This window comes from Hemiscyllium ocellatum, chromosome 33, assembly GCF_020745735.1.
Source record: "Hemiscyllium ocellatum isolate sHemOce1 chromosome 33, sHemOce1.pat.X.cur, whole genome shotgun sequence".
NCBI lineage: Eukaryota > Metazoa > Chordata > Chondrichthyes > Orectolobiformes > Hemiscylliidae > Hemiscyllium > Hemiscyllium ocellatum.
In genome coordinates this window covers 26,745,740-26,767,426 of record NC_083433.1, presented here as the reverse complement: position 1 = coordinate 26,767,426, position 21,687 = coordinate 26,745,740, and the positions used below count along the sequence as shown (strand labels likewise).

Genomic DNA, 21,687 nt, shown 5'->3' with positions numbered 1-21,687 from the left:
ATCAGCGCGCACACACAGATCAGCACACACACACAGATCAGCACACACACACAGATCAGCGCGCACACACAGTTCAGTGCATACACACAGATCAGCACACACACAGATCAGCACACACACACAGATCAGCACACACACACAGATCAGCACACACACAGATCAGCGCACACACACAGATCAGCACACACACACAGATCAGCACACACACACAGATCAGCACACACACACAGATCAGCGCGCACACAGATCAGCACACACACACAGATCAGCGCACACACACAGATCAGCGCGCACACAGATCAGCACACACACACAGATCAGCGCACACACACAGATCAGCGTGCACTCAGATCAGTGCACACACACATTCAGATCACCGCGCGCACACCCACTCAGATCCGCACGCACACAGACATGAATGCTGACACACTGAAACACAGAGACAGAGACATTTGCTCAATGTCATTTGCACATGCGTGCACTCTCAGACACGGACACTGTCTCACACACACCCAGACATTGCAAATACACGCACCGTCTCTCTTGCATGCATACAAACGCTCTGTCTCTGCCTCACACACGTACACATACGTGTGAACAGGCACGCAGAGAGAAGGAAATCTGCCATCATTACGTGGTCTGGCCTACATGTGACTCCCGACCCGCTCTGCTGCGGCTGACTGAACTGCCCATCGAGAGCCACGGGGCACTGTTCAAGAAGATGCCGTCACTTTTGTAAAGGCCGCTGGTGTGCCGTTTCCATGTTGCAGGAAAGGAGCGATAGATATTTCCTGGGGGTTGTAACCGGTGCGTGTGTCGCTGGGTTTCGCTGGCCCCCTCCCAGCGAGCCGGGAGTGAATGACGTTCTGTTTTCTCTGCCTTCAGCACAGAGTCACCAAGAGCAGCGTCACAGAGCAGTCGGAGCGAGGCTGAGCACATACTACACCATTCCGCTTGGATAAAGGGCAAACAGGTCAGCACCATGGGACCTCCAGCATGCAGGGGAGGGGCTGTCAGTGTGGGTGGGGGGGGTCTGGGTTTGGGTACAGTACCCAGGTGGGATGGGGGCACTGCGCTGGGGGATGGGCTCTGCTGCTGGGGATGGATGATGCAAAGCATGATGGGACACATGTCCAGACCCGACACTAACAGCCTTTCTCCCCCTGCACATTCCCCTACAGATCCCCTGTCGATGGAGACGGTGAATGGGCAACGATTACACGCGACCGGACCCAGTTCCTGTACAAGCAAATCCACCAAGCCCCGTCACCCTCACTGTTCACCTCCACCTCACGGAGACCTCAGCAACTGACTCGGAGCAAACGTTACTCCCACTCCCCTCTCCCAGGGTCAGACATCCCCAAAATGTAGCCCCCCACCCCCCCCCGAACCCAGAACTGCACAGGGGACCTTATGCCCAAACCCCTCACCCAAACCCTTCACTCAAACACAGAGAGACCCATCTCCCCCCCCCCCCCCGACTCAAACCCCAGGGACCCTCACTCAAACACAGAGAACCCGTCTTCTCCCCAGATTTCGGGGCCTTGAGGGGGGCGAGGAGAGCCCCCCACAACCCCCACCATGCGCCCATCCAGCAGCCCGGACACTGGGGAATGCCGGGGCTCAGGAACTGTCCATTCTCCCCAAGCCCATTCAGCCCGGAACGATTTCCCACTCCCGTAACTGCCCTCTCCCACTGTAAATGAGTTTGGTTGGAGAGAGTGGATTTCCTAGATTATATATTTTATTTTTAAATATATCGGTGAGTTTTGATTTTCAAATACTTTTTTTTTCCTGTTTCTCTGTCCCCTGCTTTCATTGGCTGACCACAGCCTGATCTCAACACAAGTGGGACATTCTGATGTGAGAGTGTAGCCCGGGTATGTTCAGTGTTACTTTGGGTGTTTTATTCGATATATATATAATATTATATATAGTTATTAAATTGTTTACAACAATAACAGAGGCTGCAGTTGCTTTCATTCATGTTTTGAATGACCTTTGGATTTGTTGCTGAGGGAACAAAGTCTGGGTCTGTATTTGATGTAGTTTGGGCAGGAACAGGGAGAGGAATATGATTTAAACTTGGATAATACAGAGAGACCTGGATAACGTGGATGTGCAGAGGATGTTTCCACTGGTAGAAGAGATGAGGGCACAGACCCAGAGTGAAGGGACAACCCTTTAGAATAGACCTGATGGACCAAATGGCCTAATTCTGCTCCTCTGTTTATGGTCTTATCATAAGGTCAGGGGTGGGGGCTGTACGCTGATGTCTGCAAAATGTTCAGCACCATCCGTGACTCCTCAAAACAAAATCTTCATTCAATTCCCACCACCGGGAAGAAAGGAAACACCCGAGTGGCCAGTGACGAGCAGTGCCCTTCACATCAAAGGGCAATGCTGTGTGATCAAACAGTGAAGGGGAGGGCAGGGACTAAATCAAAATAGAGTTGGAGGGGGAAATGATGCACTCCACTCCCTGCGACGCCCACCTCTCCCTGAACAACTCCAGGGGTGACTCCTCAAATACTGCAGCAGTCCATATTCCAATAGGACAGGATCTAGACAATATCCAAACTTGGGCTGACAGGTCAGAAGTAACATCAGCATTATACAACTATCAGGCAGTGAGCATCTCCAATGAGGAACAATCTAACCACCTCTCCATGACATTCAATAATGTGACCATCACTGAATCCCCCACTGTCAATATCCTGGGGGTTACCATTGACCAGAAAGTCAACTGGACTCACCACATAAACCTAGTGGCTACAAGAGCAGGCCAGAGGCTAGGGATACTGCCTCATCTCCTGACACCCCATCTACAAGGCACAAGTCAGGAGTGTGATGGATTACTCCCCGCTTGCTCTGGATGGGGGCAGCTCCAAAAACACTCAAGAAGCTCGACACCATCCAGGATAAAGCGAGCGATTTGATTGGCGCCACATTCACAACCACCCACTTCCTCCGCCACTGACTCTCAGCAGCAGCAGTGTGTACTATTGTTATGGACCAGGCTAGACCTCCTCAAAGTACTTTAAGAAGGTGGCCGAGATCCTAACTTGTGTTATTTTAAAGGTAGATGTGAAGTGGATGTTCCAGGAGCGATGCAGCTGGTCAAACCGCTCGGCTTTAAGCAAAACAGAATTTATTTAAACACGATAGTTGAAACATGAACAAAAGAAAATGGAATTTAAAGTAACTTAACCCGATACAGTAACTATTACTAATTAACTGTTCCAATTCAGTAACATCCCTTAAACACACCCCTTGGCACAAAAAGGGTAAATTCAAACCCAGATTCCGACAGGCAGGACGGAACAACATTCAGAGAGACGTTTCAGAAGAAGGTCAGAGGAGTTCTTTCCTGAAGCTTGCAATTCCCCTGGACTCTCACATCCTGTGACTGCTACAGCTAAAACAAACCAGAGAGAACCTGGACTGGGAGAACTGGCCACTCCCCTTCCAGTGTTAAACCAGACACTTCGGCCCCTCTGCCTTTATGACCTCTGCAAAAAAACGCAAAGACATAATGATCTTTTTTAAAGTGACAACATTGTCACACCTCCCCCCTAAAAAGAATTAACCTTCAATGTACAAAGATGACTTCATTTTAAACCCCTTAGTCTTTCTCTGTTAGTACACTGCAACACATATATAATTACGTTGGCACTAAGATGCAACCAATGACTCTACATTCTATCTCAGTCTGTTCACTCCCACCACTGAACACTTCCCTGTTTCTCTTCATCCTTCGACCTATTCCCCTATTACTCTACATTTACTCCTGACTAATGCATCTAACCTACATCCCTGAACACTACAGGCAATTTAGCATGACCAATTCACTTAACCTGCACAACTTTGGATTGTGGGAGGAAACCGGAGCACCCGGAGGAAACCCACGCAGACACGGGGAGAATGTGCAAACTCCATACAGTCAGTTGCCTGAGGCTGGAATTGAACCTGGGACCCTAGTGCTGTGAGGCAGCAGTGCTAACCACTGAGCCACCGTGCCACCGTATGAACGTGTGGCTAAAGAGATTGTGTTGGAGAGAGGGCTTTAGATTTTTGAATCATTGAGACAGCTTTTCGAGTAAATGGGACCCCCAAGCTGGACAGATTGTACCTGAACTCGAGTGGGTCCTGTATCCTTACTGGGAGGTTTGCTACTGCTATTGGGAGGTTTTAAACTGTTTTGACAAGGGGATGGGGCACAGAGTAGATATAAACTCAGGCAAAGGTCCAATCAGATATAGAAGGAATACTCAGAGGGTGCAGCAGGCAGAGGAGGCAGAGACAGGCTGAAGCAAAAGGAGGACTGGAAGACTCAATTGTATTTATTTTAATGCAAAGAGCCTGTCTGCTCAATGTCATTTGTGGGCGGCTCGGTGGTTAGCACTGCTGCCTCACAGCGCCAGAGATCTGGGTTCAATTCCAGCCTCAGGTGACTGTCTGTGTGGAGTTTGTACATTCTCCCCGTGTTTGCGTGGGTCCCCTCCGGGTGCTCCTGTCTCCTCCCGCAATCCAAAGATGTGTGGGTCAGGTGAATTGGCCGTGCTAACTTGCCCACAGTGTTCAGGGATGGGCAGGTTAGGTCCATTGGTCAGGGGTAAATGGTGAGCAATAAGGATGGGGAATGGGTCTGGATGGGATACTGTGCGGAAGATCGGCGTGGACTTGTTGGGCCGAAGGGCCTGCTCCCACACGGGAGGGATAGTATGACTGTTGGAAGGGAGGGAAGGACTTGATGCTCCACATTCCAGTGTAATAGAAGTTTCCGGCATGGCAGGGGAGGGGTGTCAGAGAGTGGGGGCTTTATGTTAAAGAAAAACTATCACTGCAATACTGTGGCAGCGAACAAAACTCTGAAATGGGATGTTGCCTTCCTGGTGCCAGGGTCAGGGATGTCTCCGAGTGGTTGCTGAAGGGGGAGGGTGAACAGTCCACAACGTCATGGATTAAATCATGTAAAGCTTTTCAAATAAGACCATCTGGGTGGAGTTTAGAAACACAAGGGGGATTTTCTGGGATGGTGTACAGGCCTCCCAGAGGGATGACAGAGGAGCAGATACAGAGACGAATCACAGAGAGGTGTGACAGGAATAGGGGGACACTCATACCGAATTTCATTAACTGGGGTGTACAAAGTTAAAAATCACATAACACCAGGTTATAATCCAACAGGGTTTATCTGGAAGCACTAGCTTTAGGGGCGCTGCTCCTTCATCAGGTGATTCCAAAAGCTAGTGTTTCTAAATAAACCCTGTGGGACTATAATCCGGTGTTGCGTGATTCTTAACATTAACTAAGATCACCTTCATGAGAAAGGGGTGGATTTTTATAAGTACATCAGGAGAGCTTTTGGTGCCAACGTATAGATAACCCAACTAGAGATGGGGCACAGCTAGACTTAACCGTAGGGAATGATTCCGGTCAAGTGGTTGAAGGGATAGGATAAGGATAGTGCAGAAATTCAGTTGGGGAAAGGCCTATTTCATTATCGAGTCATAGAGATGTACAGCACAGAAACAGACCCTTCGGTCCAACCCGTCCATGCCAACCAGATATCCCAACCCAATCTAGTCCCACCTGCCAGCACCCGGCCCATATCCCTCCAAATCCTTCCCATTCATATACCCATCCAGATGCCTCTTAAATGTTGCAGCCTCCACCACATCCTTTGGCAGCTCATTCCATACACATACCACCCTCTGCGTGAAAAAGTTGCCCCTTAGGTCTGTTTTATATCTTTCCCCTCTCACCATAAACCTATGCCCTCTCGTTCTGGACTCCCTGACCCCAGGGAAAAGTCTTTGTCTATTTACCCTATCCATGCCCCTCATAATTTTGTAAACCTCTATAAGGTCACCCCTTAGCCTCTGACACTTCAGGGAAAGCAGCCCCAGCCTGTTCAGCCTTTCCCTGTAGCTCAAACCCTCCACATTAGACAGGATCTGGCTAACATAGACTGGGAGCAACTACGTGCAGGTAAAGCTGCATTTTGAATTAAATTCCCTACAGTGTGGAAACAGGCCATTCAGCCCAATAAGTCCACACCGACCCTCCAAAAAGTAACCCACCCAACATTTACCCCTGACTAATGCACCAAACACTATGAGCAATTTAGCACAGCCAATTCACCTAACCTGTACATTTTTGGACTGTGGGAGGAAACCAGAGCACCCACAGGAAACCCACACAGAGAATGTGCAAACTCCACACAGTCAGTCTGAAGCTGGAATCGAACCCAGGTCCCTGGTGCTGTGAGGCAGCAGCACTAACCACTGAGCCACCGCGCTGTCCCAAATTTTGAAAGTGAGAGTCTTTTATAAGTAGTATAACACGAGCTCAGGCCCTGTGTATTCCTGCCTGAGTGAAGGACTCGGGGAGCAAGCTCAACGAACCGTGAATATCAAGGGATACGGGGAGTTTGATAAAGAATAAGATAGAGGAATATGTCAGGTACAGTCCACTAAAAAGAGAGAAGCCCTTCAAGAAATAGAGAGTATAGGAGTTTACTGAGGAAAGAAATTAGGAGGGCGAAAAGGGGCCACAAAATAATTTTGGAAGGTGGGATTGAGAAATCCCCCCCCCCCACAAGGTTTTTTTCTAAGTTAAGAGTAAGAGGATTATCAGGAAAGGAGTGGGACCTATTCTAGACCAAAGGGGGGCAACCTGTACAGGGAGCCAGTGGACAGGGGGTGAGGTCTTAAATTAATATTTCTGACGTTTCCACAAAGTGGACAAACATTGGCACTGAGCCAGTATGCTGAGATTAATAAGGAGGCAGTATTCAATGTTTCATTGGACATAAAGGTGTTTAAATTCCCAGGGCCTGATGGGAAATATCCCAGGCTGCATCGGGAGGCGATGGAGGAGACATTTAGATTCCCTACAGTGTGGAAACAGGCCTTTCGGCCCAACCAGTCCACACCGACCCTCCGAAGAGTAACCCACCCAGACCCATTTCCCTCTGACTGATGCACCTAACACTATGGGCAATTTAGCCTGGCCAATTCACCCTGACCTGCACATCTTTTGGACTGTGGGAGGAAACCGGAGCACCCGGAGGAAACCCACGCAGACACGGGGAGAATGTGCAAACTCCACACAGACAGTCGCCCGAGGCTGGAATCGAACCTGGGTCCCTGGCGCTGGGCGGCATCAGTGCTAACCACCGAGCCAACATTTAATATCTCACTGGTCATCGGTCTAAGTGCCAGATGACTGGGGGATAGTGAATGTGGTTCCTGTGTTCAAGAAGGACAGCAAGGATAGGCCGGGTAATTACAGAGCAGTTCGTCTGATGTCAGTGATGGAGAAATTATTGGAAAAAATTCTGAGGGACAGGATTACTCAACACTTGGAAAGACAGGAATTGATCTGGGACAGATAGTCAGCGTGGATTTGTTAGAGGAAAGTCCTGTCTGAGTAATTTAATTGAGTTATTTGAAAAGCTGACTAAATATATTGTTGAGGCTGCTGCAGTTGATGTAGGTCACACGGACTTTGGTAAAGCCTTTGACAAGGCCCCACGTGGAAGGCTGTTCCAAAAGGGAAGAGCCCATGGGATCCAGGTCAAGTTGGCAAACTGGATCCAAAACTGGCTGCAACTAGGAGGCTGAGGGTGATGGTGGAGAGATGTGTTTGTGATTGGAAGCCTGTGACCAGCGGTGTACCACAGGGATCGGTGCTGGGATCCTCGCTGCTTGTTATGTACATTGATAATTTGGATGTAAATGTAGAAGTTATAATTAGTGAGTTTGCAGATGGCATGAAAATGGAGGTGTTGTAGATAGTGAGGAGCATGGTCTCAGGCTGCAGTCTGATATCAATTAGCTGGTAAATTGGGCAGAGCAATGGCAGACGGAACGTAAGTATGAAGTGATGCATTTTGGGAGGTATTAAGAGAAGGACATGCACAATGAATGGTAGGTCAACAGACAATAGGTGCAGGAATAGGCCATTCTGCCCTTCAAGCCTGCACCACCATTCAATATGATCATGGCTGATCATCCTTAATCAGTATCCTGTTCCTGCCTTATCCCCATAACCCTTGATTCCACTATCCTTGAGAGCTCTATCCAACTCTTTCTTAAACGAATCCAGAGACTGGGCCTCCACTGCCCTGTGGAGCAGAGCATTCCACACAGCCACCACTCTCTGGGTGAAGAAGTTTCTCCTCATCTCTGTCCTAACCCCGTATTTGTAAGCTATGTCCTCTGGTTCGGGGTGTCCTGAGGAACAAAGGGACCTTGGTGTGCAAGTCCATAGATTCCCGAAGGTGTCAGTTCAGGTCGATAGAGGGATGAAGAAGGCATATGGGATATTTGCCTTCATTAGCCAGGATGTAGAATATAGGAGCAGAGAAGTCTTGTTACAACTTTATAAACATTGGTTAAGCCACAGATGGAATACTGTGGACAGTTTTGGTCACCAGACTATCAGGAAAAAATGAACTGAAGAGCGAACAGGGGAGATTCACTACGACGTTGCCTGGGGTAAGAAGTGGAGAGATTGGATAGACTGGGCATTTTTTTCCCTTGGAGCAGAGGGGGAATTTGATTGAGTCATATACAAAATTATATCTACACAAAATAGATGGAGTGGATTGTGAGGATCTGTTCCCATGGCAACCGTGTCTAAGATTGGAGAGCAGAAGTTTATGATGAGGAGTAAGTGATTTAGAGGAGATCTGAGAAATAGTATTTTTTTCACCCAGAGGGCGATGGAAATATGGAAGGCACTGAGACAGTGATGGAGAAGGGTGATCTCACAAGATTTAAAAGCTTCTAGCTCCTTAAAATGCCAGGGCCTAGTCAGCTATAGACCAAGTGCAAGTAAGTGGGGTTAGGGTCGTCTGGGACTGAACAAAACACCTGCAGATGCTGGAAATCAGAAACAAAAACAGAAGTTGCTGGGAAAACTCTTACTCCAGAATGACAGAAGACTCTGAAGGAGGCTCCCATGATGTTAATTCTTGCGCTCTCTCTGCACAGATGCTGCCAGACCTGCTGAATTTTCCCAGCAACCTCTGAATCCAGTCAGTGTTTGTTAGTCAGCAGAGCCACAGTGGGCCGAAGGGCCTCTTTCTGTGCTGTGTGACTCCAGTCCACTAATGAACTCTTTCAGAACCGTGAGCGTACCCCACAGGCCGTGACAATCGCAAATCAAAAATAAATTGAAGAGGACACCACCATGTCTGACATAGTCTCAGCAACATAAAGAGTTACAAACAAATACTGCAGGCTCGTTCCCCAGCACTCGGGGGAAACTGAGATCTCTCAGATCGATATAGTTTCTCATTCTGGGGTTGGAGGTCACGATCACATGACTGGCCATCAGAAGGGAACATTACACAACCATTATCTATCAAAAGGAAGCTGATGCAGCAAGAGAGTTCCTCTTTCCATTTCTTGGCAAACAAAGAGGGGTGAGGCAGAATGCCGCTCTCTGTGAGGATCCTGGTCTGTCTGTTACTGTACACACAGCAAGGTAGGCTCTCACCTTTGATGGCGCGGTGTGGCGATGGGGGGTGTGAGGGAACGCTAACCGAACTCTCTCTCCCCCAGGCTGGGAGCTGAGGGGTGGCAGCCTGAGGCAGCTGTGAAGAGCCGGACAGCCTAGGCCCGAACCTCAGCCAGGAGGGTGGCACCTCAGCCCGCAGGCTGCGGCTCCTAGTCTTCGTTTATTGACTCATCCATGGGATGTGGGCATTCGCTGAGAGGGTCAGCATTTCCTGCCCGTCCCTGATAACCCTTGAACTGACTTGCTTTCTGGGCCATTTCAGAGGCCGATTAAGAGTTAGCCACTTTGCTGTGGGGCTGGAGTCACATGTCGGCCAGATCAGATAGGGACCGCAGATTTCCTTCCCTAAAGGGCATCGGTCAGGGTGGCTCAGTGGTTAGCACGGCTGCCTCACAGCACCAGGGTCATGGGTTCGATTCCAGCCTCGGGCGACTGTCTGTGTGGAGTTTGCACATTCTCCCCGTGTCTGTGTGGGTTTGCTCTGGTTTCCTCCCACAGGCAGACTGGCCATGCTGAAGTGTCCAGGGGTGTGTAGGCTGGGTGAGTTAGACATGGGAAATACAGGGTGAGGGGGATGAGGAGCCTGGGTGGGATCCTCTTCGGAGGGCCAGTGTGGATTTGCTGGGCTGAATGGCCAGTTCCCACCCTGTAGGGGTACGATAAATCGGTTTCTGGAGCAATCGATGATGATGGTTGCCATGGTCACCATCACAGAGAGTAGCTTTGAATTCCTGATTTATTCACTGAGTTTAAATTCTGCCGGCTGCCTACCCATCCCTAACTGCTCCATGGTTTCCAGGGGACATCATGTGCTTCCTTTCCATAGCACCCCCCTGTCACAGACATCGATTGAGGGAGAGAGGCAGCAAGGTGGGAATCTTACACCTTCCTGCCTGACTCCCCTGAAAGAAAGCGGTAGGATACCCACAGAGAGAGAGGTCGCACAGAGAGAGAGATCGCACAGAGAGAGAGGTCACAGAGAGAGAGGCCACAGGGAGAGAGGTCACAGAGAGAGAGGTCACAGAGAGAGAGGACACAGAGAGAGAGGCCACAGAGAGAGAGGTCACAGAGAGAGAGGACACAGAGAGAGAGGCCACAGAGAGAGAGGCCACAGGGAGAGAGGTCACAGAGAGAGAGGACACAGAGAGAGAGTTCACAGAGAGGACACAGAGAGAGAGTTCACAGAGAGAGGCCACAGAGGGAGGTCACAGAGAGAGAGGCCACAGGGAGAGAGGCCACAGGGAGAGAGGTCATAGATAGAGGCCACAGGGAGAGAGGTCATAGATAGACGTCACAGAGAGAGAGGACAGAGAGAGAGAGGCCACAGGGAGAAAGGTCACAGAGAGAGAGGTCACAGAGAGAGAGGACACAGAGAGAGAGGCCACAGAGAGAGAGGACACAGAGAGAGAGGTCACAGAGAGAGAGGCCACAGAGAGAGAGGCCACAGGGAGAGAGGTCACAGAGAGAGAGGACACAGAGAGAGAGTTCACAGAGAGGACACAGAGAGAGAGTTCACAGAGAGAGGCCACAGAGGGAGGTCACAGAGAGAGAGGCCACAGGGAGAGAGGCCACAGGGAGAGAGGTCACAGAGAGAGAGGTCACAGAGAGAGAGGTCACCCCCACTCAGGGTCTGGAGGTAAAACAGGATGCCAAGGTGTGTCCGGGTGATGGAGGGAGGCGTCAATGTGGACAGTGTACAACACAGCTGCCTGGTCACTGTGAGGCACGGGCTCCTCAGGGAGGTCAGAGGTCAGCTCTTTATTTTAAAGAAAGGTCTGGGGCCAAGTTGGATTTGAACCCAGGCCTCCAGGCAGTGACACGACCACTGCACCACAAGCACTCTGTTATGGGCCAGACCAAACCCCCTCAAAGGATATTCAGAAGGTGGCTGAGACCCCGTTGTTTCCTGATGATTAAAGGTAAAGGTGAACAGTTGTGTTCTGGATGTAACTGGATTGGTCAAACTGCTCAAAATGCAGCAACAACACACTGTATTCATGCTCTGGAGTTAATGTTCAACAGAAGACACAAGAAATCAGAATAACTTAATTCTACTGGAAAACTTAACAGAATGGTAGATTAATTAACTGTTCCTGGTATGGACCAGGCCAGACCCCCTCAAAATATTTGAAGAAGGTAGCCTCGACCTGAGTTTTTTTCTTATTTTAAAGGTAGGTGTGTTGCGGATGTTCCAGGTGTGATGTAGCTGGTCAAAACACTCGGCTTTAAGCAAAAATGGAACTTGATTAGATTCTCTGCGGTGTGAAAGCAGGCCATTCAGCCCCACCGAGGTCCACTTCCCTCTGACTAATGCACCCTACACTACAGGGCAATTGAGCATGGCCACTTCACCTGGCCTGCACACCTTTTGGATTGTGGGAGGAAACCCACACAGACACGGCGAGAACGTGCAAACTCCACACAGACAGTCGCCCGAGGCTGGAATTGAACCCAGGACCCTGGCGCTGTGAGGCAGCCGTGCTAACCTCTGAGCCACTGTGCCGCCCCTACAGTTGAAGCTACAGTTTAAACACATTCAAAAGCGTAATTAGGTGTGGCTAATACTGGGGTGGTGGTTACCCAGCTTTCAGGCTGTCAAATACTTTCTGACAGTCTGCCATCCACTGACATTTCCTGCCTTTCTTCAGTAATTCAGGGAGTGAAGCTGCTAAAGTTCGGCACGAATTTCCGATAAAGCATACTCAATCCCAGGAACCGTGGTCCTGGTCTCTTTGCCAATGGTGTGGGAAACTCTCCAATAACCTTGGTTTTCACATTCCGTGGGGCCATCTGTCCATGTCTGACAGGAAGGTGACTCGGCCTTTGCCAAATTCACACTTAGCTGAAAATGTGTTGCTGGAAAAGCACAGCAGGTCAGGCAGCATCCAAGGAGCAGGAGATTCGACGTTTCGGGCATAAGCCCTTCTTCAGGAATGAGGAAAGTGTGCAGCAGACTAAGATAAAAGGTAGGGAGGAGGGACTTGGGGGAGGGGCGTTGGAAATGCAATAGGTAATGCCCATCCTAGAAGATTTTAATCTACTGCGAATCCTCTTACAAGGATGCCTTCCTTGAAGAAGCTCTCTTCCTCCCTCTTCTCCGGCTCCTTGGATGCTGCCTGACCTGCTGCGCTTTTCCAGCAACACATTTTCAGGTTTATCACCAAGCTTGGCTTCCAAAGTTGATCAAACAAGTCTGATAAATGTTGCAAATGATCTTTCTACGTGTGATTAAAAATCACCGGGTCGTTGATGTGTACCACGCAATTGGGTAAACCAGCAATGATCTTATTGGTTAGGCTTTGAAATGTGGCTGGCACATTTTTCATACCAAAGGGCATGACTTGAAACTGATACGGTCCACTCGGTGTTATGGAAGGTAAAATTGCCTTCACTCTTTCAGAAAATAAGTACCTGCCAGTTTCCTCAGAGTGAATCCAAGTTAGAAATATAAGTTGCTTGTCCCACCTTTTCAATACTGTCCTTCCAAACGTGAAATCAGAAATTGATTAGACTTTGTAACTGCATTGACTTTGCGGTAGTCCACACATAACCGTTGGGTACCATCTGGCGTTAGTCACTGTAACTCACTTCGATTATGTCGTCTTGAAGCCTGTATCACCTTCTGGACCTGGGCCAACTTTAGAAGGTTAAGTCTATAAGGATGTTGCTTAATTGAAACAGCATTTCCTATATCTATGTCATGCATAATTAGATTAGTACTGCCCAGCTGAGTCCCATTTATTTTCCCATGTGATCGCACTAACTCTTTTAGGTCATTTCGATTTTTCTGTGAAAGTTAACTCAATAATTTAGGCTTATTTTTGAGAACTTCCTCATTGTCCAATTTAACTTGAGAAATGTCCAATTCAGAATCCTCTGAATTTGGTTCTTTCCTCTGTGTTGTAACCAATAGCACAGTCTCCTTTGCTTTCCTTCCCTCTCAAAGTACCTTCTGAGCATATTCCCATGATACACTCTGTGAGATTTCTTCCTGTCTGGAGTCCCTATCAAGTGGTTCACCTCCCTCAATTTCCTTTTGATTTGATACGGCCCACTAAACCTTGCTTTTAAAGCCTCACCTTTACTGGAACTAACACTTTATCTCCATTAGCAAAATCGTGAATTTCTGATTTCTTGTCTGCTTCCTGTTTCGTCATATACTGTGATATTTTTAAATGCTGTCTAGCCAACTCCCCTGCTCTATTTAACTGTTTCCTAAAATTTGACACATAGTCCAAATACATGGTTTCTGAATTCTCACTTTCTCCTTATTCTGTATTCTTTGATTTTTCCTCCTGTTTCAACTAGTGACTTTGTGACCTCATTACCACAAATATTCCAGGATATGTTTCCTGTAATACCTCAGTTGCCTAATTTTCTACTGGCTTTTCAACACAGTAGGCAGTAACCTACCTGTGATCCAGTTATATCGTTAGAGAGGACAAGTTGTATTCCTGGAACCAAGAGTCCTTCCAATACTGCTATCATAACATCTCCACTTTAACCTCACTCCAAATAATTGAACACTTCTTGCCTCAGCGTGAATTCCACATACTAGCAACGTTTTCTGGCAGTAGTCTTTCTGCGTTACCAATCTCCTCATCTCTCAACATCAAAGATTGACATGATCCCGTACCTAGGTAAAACCAAGGACTGCAGATGCTGGAAACCAGAGTCTAGATTAGAGTGGTGCTGGAAAAGCACAGCTTCCTGCCTCTATTCCTGATGAAGCGCTTTTGCCCAAAAGTGGCACAGTGGTTAGCACTGCTGCCTCACCCGGGTTCAATTCCCGCCTCAGGCGACTGATTGTATGGAGTTTGCACGTTCTCCCCGTGTCTGCGTGGGTTTCCTCCGGGTGCTCCGGTTTCCTCCCACAGTCCAAAGATGTGCAGGTCAGGTGAATTGGCCACGCTGGATTGCCCATAGTGTTAGGTGTAGGGGTATGGGTGGGTTGCGCTTCGGCGGGTCGGTGTGGACTTGTTGGGCCGAAGGGCCTGTTTCCACACTGTAGGTAATTTAATCTGATTGATTTCCTGCTCCTCGGATGCTGCCTGACCTGCTGTGCTTTTCCAGTACCACTCTAATCTAGGATCATGATCCCATATCTCTTAATACTGTCTCCTCTTGACCTGCTGCTCCGGCCTACGTGAGTAAACTTCACCTTCACAAATAAATGGTTTAAGAAGACCAGGCACTTCCTCCCTCACTAACCTCTGACCAGGTGGTACATTCTGGTGCAGCTTTCTAGCCTTTACTGTGCTTTCTGTTACAACTCCAACAAAATTCCCTGGCATATCCCGTTTTCCAGTATCTGGCTTCCCAGTGCTCTCCCTAACCCACCAACACTGTGATTTCACGGGGCCTACTTTATTGCAGTGAAAACACTGGAGTTTTCATGGGTTTCCTTGTCTTTATCTTCACTGAGTTCTACCCTTCCCTTACTGTGTGAGGATTTATTTCCCCCGGTTTCTATCCCTCACGAATTGAAATTGATGTTGGAAGCCAAACTTTGATAATTGGGCCAACTCAAAACCATCAGCCACCTCAGCTGCTAATCTTGCGGTTTTAACTCTTGGCTCTTCCACATGAGTTCTCACTCCCTCAGGAAGTGAGGTTTTGGACTTCTCCAAAATAATTGTTTCTCTAAGAACGTCATAAATTTGTTCTATTTTTAATGCCCTTACCCACCAATCAATGTTCCTTTGTTCGGTCCTTTCAAACTCGCTGTGTGTTTGAGTAGTGCCCCTCCTTCTGGTACAAGCTCAGAGACGCTTGAGATGGCTTTCTCCACCCCTCGTACTCCCCAGATACCTCCTCCGATAGTGATCCAAATACCTCACTAGGTCCACCGACCAACCAAACCCACATGGTCACAGGCCACCGCATTCGTTTAGCCACCTTCGCAAATGAGATGTAAAAGGTTCCTGAATCCGTCTCCTCAAATTGAGGCAAAGCTTGGATTTATTTAAAGAAATTCCCTCCAGGCCTTTGGCTGCCGTGGGTTTGCTCCTCCTTACTCTCTCACTCACTAAGCCCACCGTCTACCTTCATCTCCAGCCTTTTAAGGTGACTTTCTGGTCTAAATGCCAATTTATGAAGTTCAAACTCTCTCTCTTTCTCCCTTTCCTTTCTTTCCCTTTCCTCCCTCTCTCTCTCCTTTTCCTCCCTCTCTTCCTTTCTTTTCCTTTTCGTTCTGCCAGGGCATTTCATTCCTTTTCTCTTTCCTCTGCTGTTAATTGTAACTCAAACAGTTTCAGTTCTTCCCTTCCTGCTTCTAACCCAAGCTGCTTCATGTTCCATTGAGTTTAGCTATTCCCAAAGATTCCGACCGCATTTCCAGCAAATTTAAATGTCGAGTTGTGGCTGTTATTCTCGCTCCTTTTCTCACTGACTTAGGCATTCCCAACTCCAGCGTGTCTGCCGATTCCAGTGGCTTTCCCCTGGTCACCTTTTGTAAAGCCCCCAGAGTCACTTCTTCCTCCCCCAGAAAACTCTTTGTGATTGAAACAGCCATCTACTGCACCAAACACTGTTTAAACCACCCAAATTCAAAACCTGGAACAAAAGACACCAACGCCTACCACTCCAACAACCCTAACCCCAAATTGGAACTATGAAGTAAATCCTGGACGAGCCCCCAGTCTGTCCAAGAACTCCCCACCTACATTCGGGTCCAAGAACTCCCCACCTACGTACCACCAACGCCCTCCACCTCCTCCGTGATTTTCGCTTCCCCGGTCCCCAACGCCTTATCTTCACCATGGACATCCAGTCCCTGTACACCTCCATCCCCCATCACGAAGGACTCAAAGCCCTCCGCTTCTTCCTTTCCCGCCGCACCAACCAGTACCCTTCCACTGACACCCTCCTTCGACTGACTGAACTGGTCCTCACCCTGAACAACTTCTCTTTCCAATCCTCCCACTTCCTCCAAACTAAAGGAGTTGCCATGGGCACCCGCATGGGCCCCAGCTATGCCTGCCTCTTCGTAGGATATGTGGAACAGTCCATCTTCCGCAACTAGGCTGGCACCACCCCCCACCTTTTCCTCCGCTACATCGATGACCGTATTGGCGCTGCCTCGTGCTCCCACGAGGAGGTTGAACAGTTCATCAACTTTACTAACACCTTCCACCCCGACCTCAAATTCACCCGGACTGTCTCAGACTCCTCCCTCCCCTTCCTAGACCTTTCCATTTCTATTTTGGGCGACCAAATCAACACAGACATCTACTATAAACCGACTGACTCCCACAGCTACCTGAACTACACCTCCTCCCACCCTGCCCCCTGTAAAAACGCCATCCCATATTCCCAATTCCTTTGTCTCTGCCGCATCTGCTCCCAGGAGGACCAGGTCCAATACCGTACAGCCCAGATGGCCTCCTTCTTCAAGGACCGCAGATTCCCCCAGACGATGCCCTCCACCGCATCTCCTCCACTTCCCGCTCCTCCGCCCTTGAGCCCTGCCCCTTCAACCGCCACCAAGACAGAACCCCACTGGTTCTCACCTACCACCCCACCAACCTCCATATACAGCGTATCATCCGCCGTCATTTCCGCCACCTCCAAACAGACCCCACCACCAGGGATATATTTCCCTCCCCTCCCCTATCAGCGTTCCGCAAAGACCACTCCCTCCGTGACTCCCTCGTCAGGTCCACACCCCCCACCAACTCAACCTCCACTCCCGGCACCTTTCCCTACAACCGCAAGAAATGCAAACCTTGCGCCCACACCTCCTCCCTCACTTCCCTCCAAGGCCCCAAGGGATCCTTCCATATCCGCCACAAATTCACCTGCACCTCCATACACATCATCTATTGCATCCGCTGCACCCGATGTGGCCTCCTCTATATTGGGGAGACGGGCCGCCTACTTGCGGAACATTTCAGAGAACACCCCTGGGACACCCGGACCAGCCAACCCAACCACCCCGTGGCTCAACACATTAACTCCCCCTCCCGCTCCACCAAGGACATGCAGGTCCTTGGACTCCTCCATCACCAGACCATAACAACACGACGGTTGGAGGAAGAGCGCCTCATCTTCCGCCTAGCAACCCTCCAACCACAAGGGATGAACTCAGATTTCTCCAGTTTCCTCATTTCCCCTCCCCCCACCTTGTCTCAGTCGATTCCCTCGAACTCAGCACCGCCTTCCTAACCTGCAATCTTCTTCCTGACCTCTCCGTCCCCACCCCACTCCGGCCTATCACCCTCACCTTGACCTCCTTCCACCTATCGCATCTCCATCGCCCCTCCCCCAAGTCCCTCCTCCCTACCTTTTATCTTAGCCTGCTTGGCACACTTGCCTCATTCCTGAAGAAACGTTGAATCTCCTGCTCCTTGGATGCTGCCTGACCTGCTGCACTTTTCCAGCAACACATTTTCAGCTCCAATATCAACCAGGTCAGAACCCCCTCAAAACATTTTCAGAAGGTAGCCCGGATCCTAATGTAGATGTGATGTGGATAATCCAGGAGCAATGCAGATGGTCAAACCTCTCGGCTTTAGGCAAAACAGAATTTATTTAATCACGAGCAAAAGGAAACAGACTTTACAATAACACCTATTTGAAAACCCAACCGACTCAATGTAGCAACTTAGCTAAGGAGCTGTTCCAATTCCTGCAAGATCCCATTACCACACTCCTTGCCAGAAGGTAAATTCAAACACACATTCTAAAAGGCAGGAGGGAACAACATCCAAAGAGATTTCTGACAGAAAGCCAGTCAGGAATCATCTGCTGAAGCTTGGAATCGTTCTGCACTGCAGCAGCATCTCACTGCTACAGCTTAAAGAAACTAAAAAGAACACCTGAACTGGGAGAACGGACCACTCCCCTGCCATTGTTAAACTAGGCTCTCGGACCTGACATTTCAGCACCTCTGCCTTTACAACCTCCCTTGAAAACAAACAACAAAATAATCTTGTTAAGGCGATAGTAACATCCCATAAATACACCCTTGACAAATGCAAATTCAATAAAATAGATTTGTCTCACATCCAATTCCATTAGCAGGAAGACAAACCCCCAGCTTTTAGCTGTGACAGAGCAAGGAATAAGATCTTCCACCTTCTAGACCCGTGTAGCAGCTGCTACTGATAAACTGAAACAAAAAGTCCTGGTTTTGTAGGAGCTTGACTCCACCCATTCAGGCTGCTTCTATTGTTCCAATTTGTTACAAAGAAAGGCTGGAGAGGCCGGGGCTTTTTTCACTGGAGCACAGGAGGTTGACCTTATAGAAGTTTATAAAATCATGAGGGGCACAGATAGTGTCAATGGTGATTGTCCTTTCCCCAGGATCGCAGATTTCAAAATATCGAATGTAGGGAAATAGACGGTGAAATCTTGAAAAATGTCCATATTACAGAGGAGGAAGTGCTGGATATCTTGAAATGCATTAAAGTGGATAAATCCCCAGGACCTGATCAGGTGTACCCCAGAACTCTGTAGGAAGCTAGAGAAGTGATTGCTGGACCTCTTGCTGAGATATTTGTATCATCGATAGTCACAGGTGAGGTGCTGGAAGACTGGAGGTTCCAAGCCTGGTGCCACTGTTTAAGAAGGGTGGTAAAGACAAGTCAGTGAACTATAGACCAGTGAGCCTCACCTCGGTGGTGGGCAAGTTGTTGGAGGGAATCCTGAGGGACAGGATGTACATGTATTTGGAAAGGCAAGGACTGATTAGGGATAGTCAACATAGCTTTGTGCTCGGGAAATCATGTCACACAAACTTGATTGAGTTTTTTGAAGAAGTAATAAAGAGGATTGATGAGGGCAGAGCAGTAGATGTGATCTATATGGACTTCAGTAAGGCATTCGACAAGGTTCCCCATGGGAGACTGGTTAGCAAGGTTAGATCTCATGGAATACAGAGAGAACTAGCCATTTGGATACAGAACAGGCTCAAAGGTAGAAGACAGAGGGTGGTGATGGAGGGTTGTTTTTTAGACTGGAGGCCTGTGACCAGTGGAGTGCCACAAGGATCGGTGCTGGGCCCTCTACTTTCATCATTTATATAAATGATTTGGATGCGAGCATAAGAGGTACAGTTAGTAAGTTTGCAGATGACACCAAAATTGGAGGTGTAGTGGACAGCGAAGAGGGTTACCTCAGATTACAACAGGATCTGGACCAGATGGGCCAATGGGCTGAGAAGTGGCAGATGGAGTTTAATTCAGATAAATGCGAGGTGCTGCATTTTGGGAAAGCAAATCTTAGCAGGACTTATACACTTAATGGTAAGGTCCTGGGGAGTGTTGCTGAACAAAGAGACCTTGGAGTGCAGGTTCATAGCTCCTTGAAAGTGGAGTCGCAGGTAGATAGGATAGTGAAGGCAGCGTTTGGTATGCTTTCCTTTATTGGTCAGAGTATTGAGTACAAGAGTTCAAAGTTTGTGAGAAGATTTGTATCTCGGGTGCTCATTGTTGTGGTTCTGTTCGCCGAGCTGGGAATTTGTGTTGCAGACTCAAACCACTACAAATGCCGGAGGAAACATCTCAGAAGCGCTTCACAGGAGGCTGCCAAGCACTGAGGATGTCACCTAGACAGGGGACGAAACGTCTGCAACACAAATTCCCAGCTCGGCGAACAGAACCACAATATTGAGTACAGGAGTTGGGAGGTCATGTTGTGGCTGTACAGGACATTTGTTAGGCCACTGTTGGAATATTGCATGCAATTCTGGTCTCCTTTCTATCGGAAAGATGTTGTGAAACTTGAAAGGGTTCAGAAAAGATTTACAAGGATGTTGCCAGGGTTGGAGGATCTGAGCTACAGGGAGAGGCTGAATAGGCTGGGACTGTTTTCCCTGGAGCGTGGGAGGCTGAGGGGTGACCTTATAGAGGTTTACAAAATCATGAGGGGCATGGATAGGGTAAATAGGCAAAGTCTTTTCCCTGGGGTCGGGGAGTCCAGAACTAGAGGGCATAGGTTTAGAGTGAGAGGGACAAGATATAAAAGAGATCTAAGGGGCAACTTTTTCACACAGAGGGTGGTACGCGTATGGAATGAGCTGCCAGAGGAAGTGGTGGAGGCTGGTACAATTCCAACATTTAAGAGGCATTTGGTTGGGTATATGAATAGGAAGGGTTTGGAGGGATATGGGCCGGGTGCTGGCAGGTGGGACTAGATTGGGTTGGGATATCTGGTCGGCATGGACGGGTTGGACCGAAGGGTCTGTTTCCCTGCTGTACATCTCGATGACTCTCAGAGGGCACGTTTTAAAGGTGGGAGGAGGGAGAGTTAAAACAAAGGGGAGAGGCAATGGTTAGAATTGTTTGTGTGTGGAATGCACTTCCTGAGAGGTAGTGGATGTAGGTACAGTTGCAACATTTTGATAAGTCCATGTATAGGAAGGGTTGGAGAGTTATGGGCCAGGGGCAGGCAGGTGGGACTAGTTTAGCTTGGGATAATGGGTCAGCATGGGCTGGTTGGACCGAAGGGTCTGTTTCTGTGCTGTCTGACTCCATGATTCTATGCCAGTTTCAAATACACAGGAAGGTAAACTGTGGGAGATCAGTCAGGAGGGCATTGGAATTTTGATGTCTGGCATAGCCCGGAATGATGATTTGAGCAGCCAATCAGCCGAGCAGGAGTGATGTCAGGTGATGGTGGAAGTAGGAGGGTCTTAGAGATGGTGTCTATATGAGACTGGAACCTCATCTGGGGACCAGTGTCTTCTATATCCCGCCATGAGCTCACAGGCATCACTGGCCAATGTTTATTGGCCAATCCCTAATTACCCTCAACTCGAGCATGGACAGACTGAGTCAAGGTCCGAGTGGTGCTGGAAAAGCACAGCAGGTCAGGCAGCATCCGAGGAGCAGGAAAATCGATGTTTCGGGCAAAAGGCCCTTCATCAGGAGTGAGATCTCTCCACTGCCAGAGGCGCCTTTTCTTGCTCCTCGGATGCTGCCTGACCTGCTGCGCTTTTCCAGCACCACTCCGACCTTGACTCTAATCTCCAGCATCCGCAGTCCTCACTTTCGTCTTGTGAACAGACCGACTGCGCCTCAGAAAAGACCCAGGATGGCGTTGGAAGCTGGGGGACGGAGTCGGCACTGAGCATCACGTGTCAGTCTTCCAGATCTCGAATGTTGGTGCCAACCCCTCACTCTTACACACCCGGCGGGGGGGGGTGACAGA

At 48.8% G+C, this 21,687-nt stretch overlaps 2 protein-coding genes across 4 annotated transcripts in view; both read left to right on the top strand.

The window, feature by feature from the left end:
- tcf20 (transcription factor 20) overlaps positions 1-1,920 on the top strand; it is a 69,600-nt gene extending 67,680 nt beyond the window's left edge. For both annotated transcript variants that reach the window (XM_060849398.1, XM_060849397.1), the window contains exons 6-7: positions 886-973; positions 1,182-1,920. In XM_060849398.1, coding sequence (XP_060705381.1) covers positions 886-933 — 48 coding nt within the window. In that variant the 3' untranslated portion in view covers positions 934-973; positions 1,182-1,920. The remainder of the gene's footprint in view (positions 1-885; positions 974-1,181) is intronic.
- Positions 1,921-9,422: 7,502 nt separating this feature from the next.
- LOC132831362 (uncharacterized) overlaps positions 9,423-21,687 on the top strand; it is a 30,655-nt gene continuing 18,390 nt past the window's right edge. For both annotated transcript variants that reach the window (XM_060849462.1, XM_060849461.1), the window contains exon 1: positions 9,423-9,501. In XM_060849462.1, the coding sequence (XP_060705445.1) occupies positions 9,450-9,501 (52 nt within the window). In that variant the 5' untranslated portion in view covers positions 9,423-9,449. The remainder of the gene's footprint in view (positions 9,502-21,687) is intronic.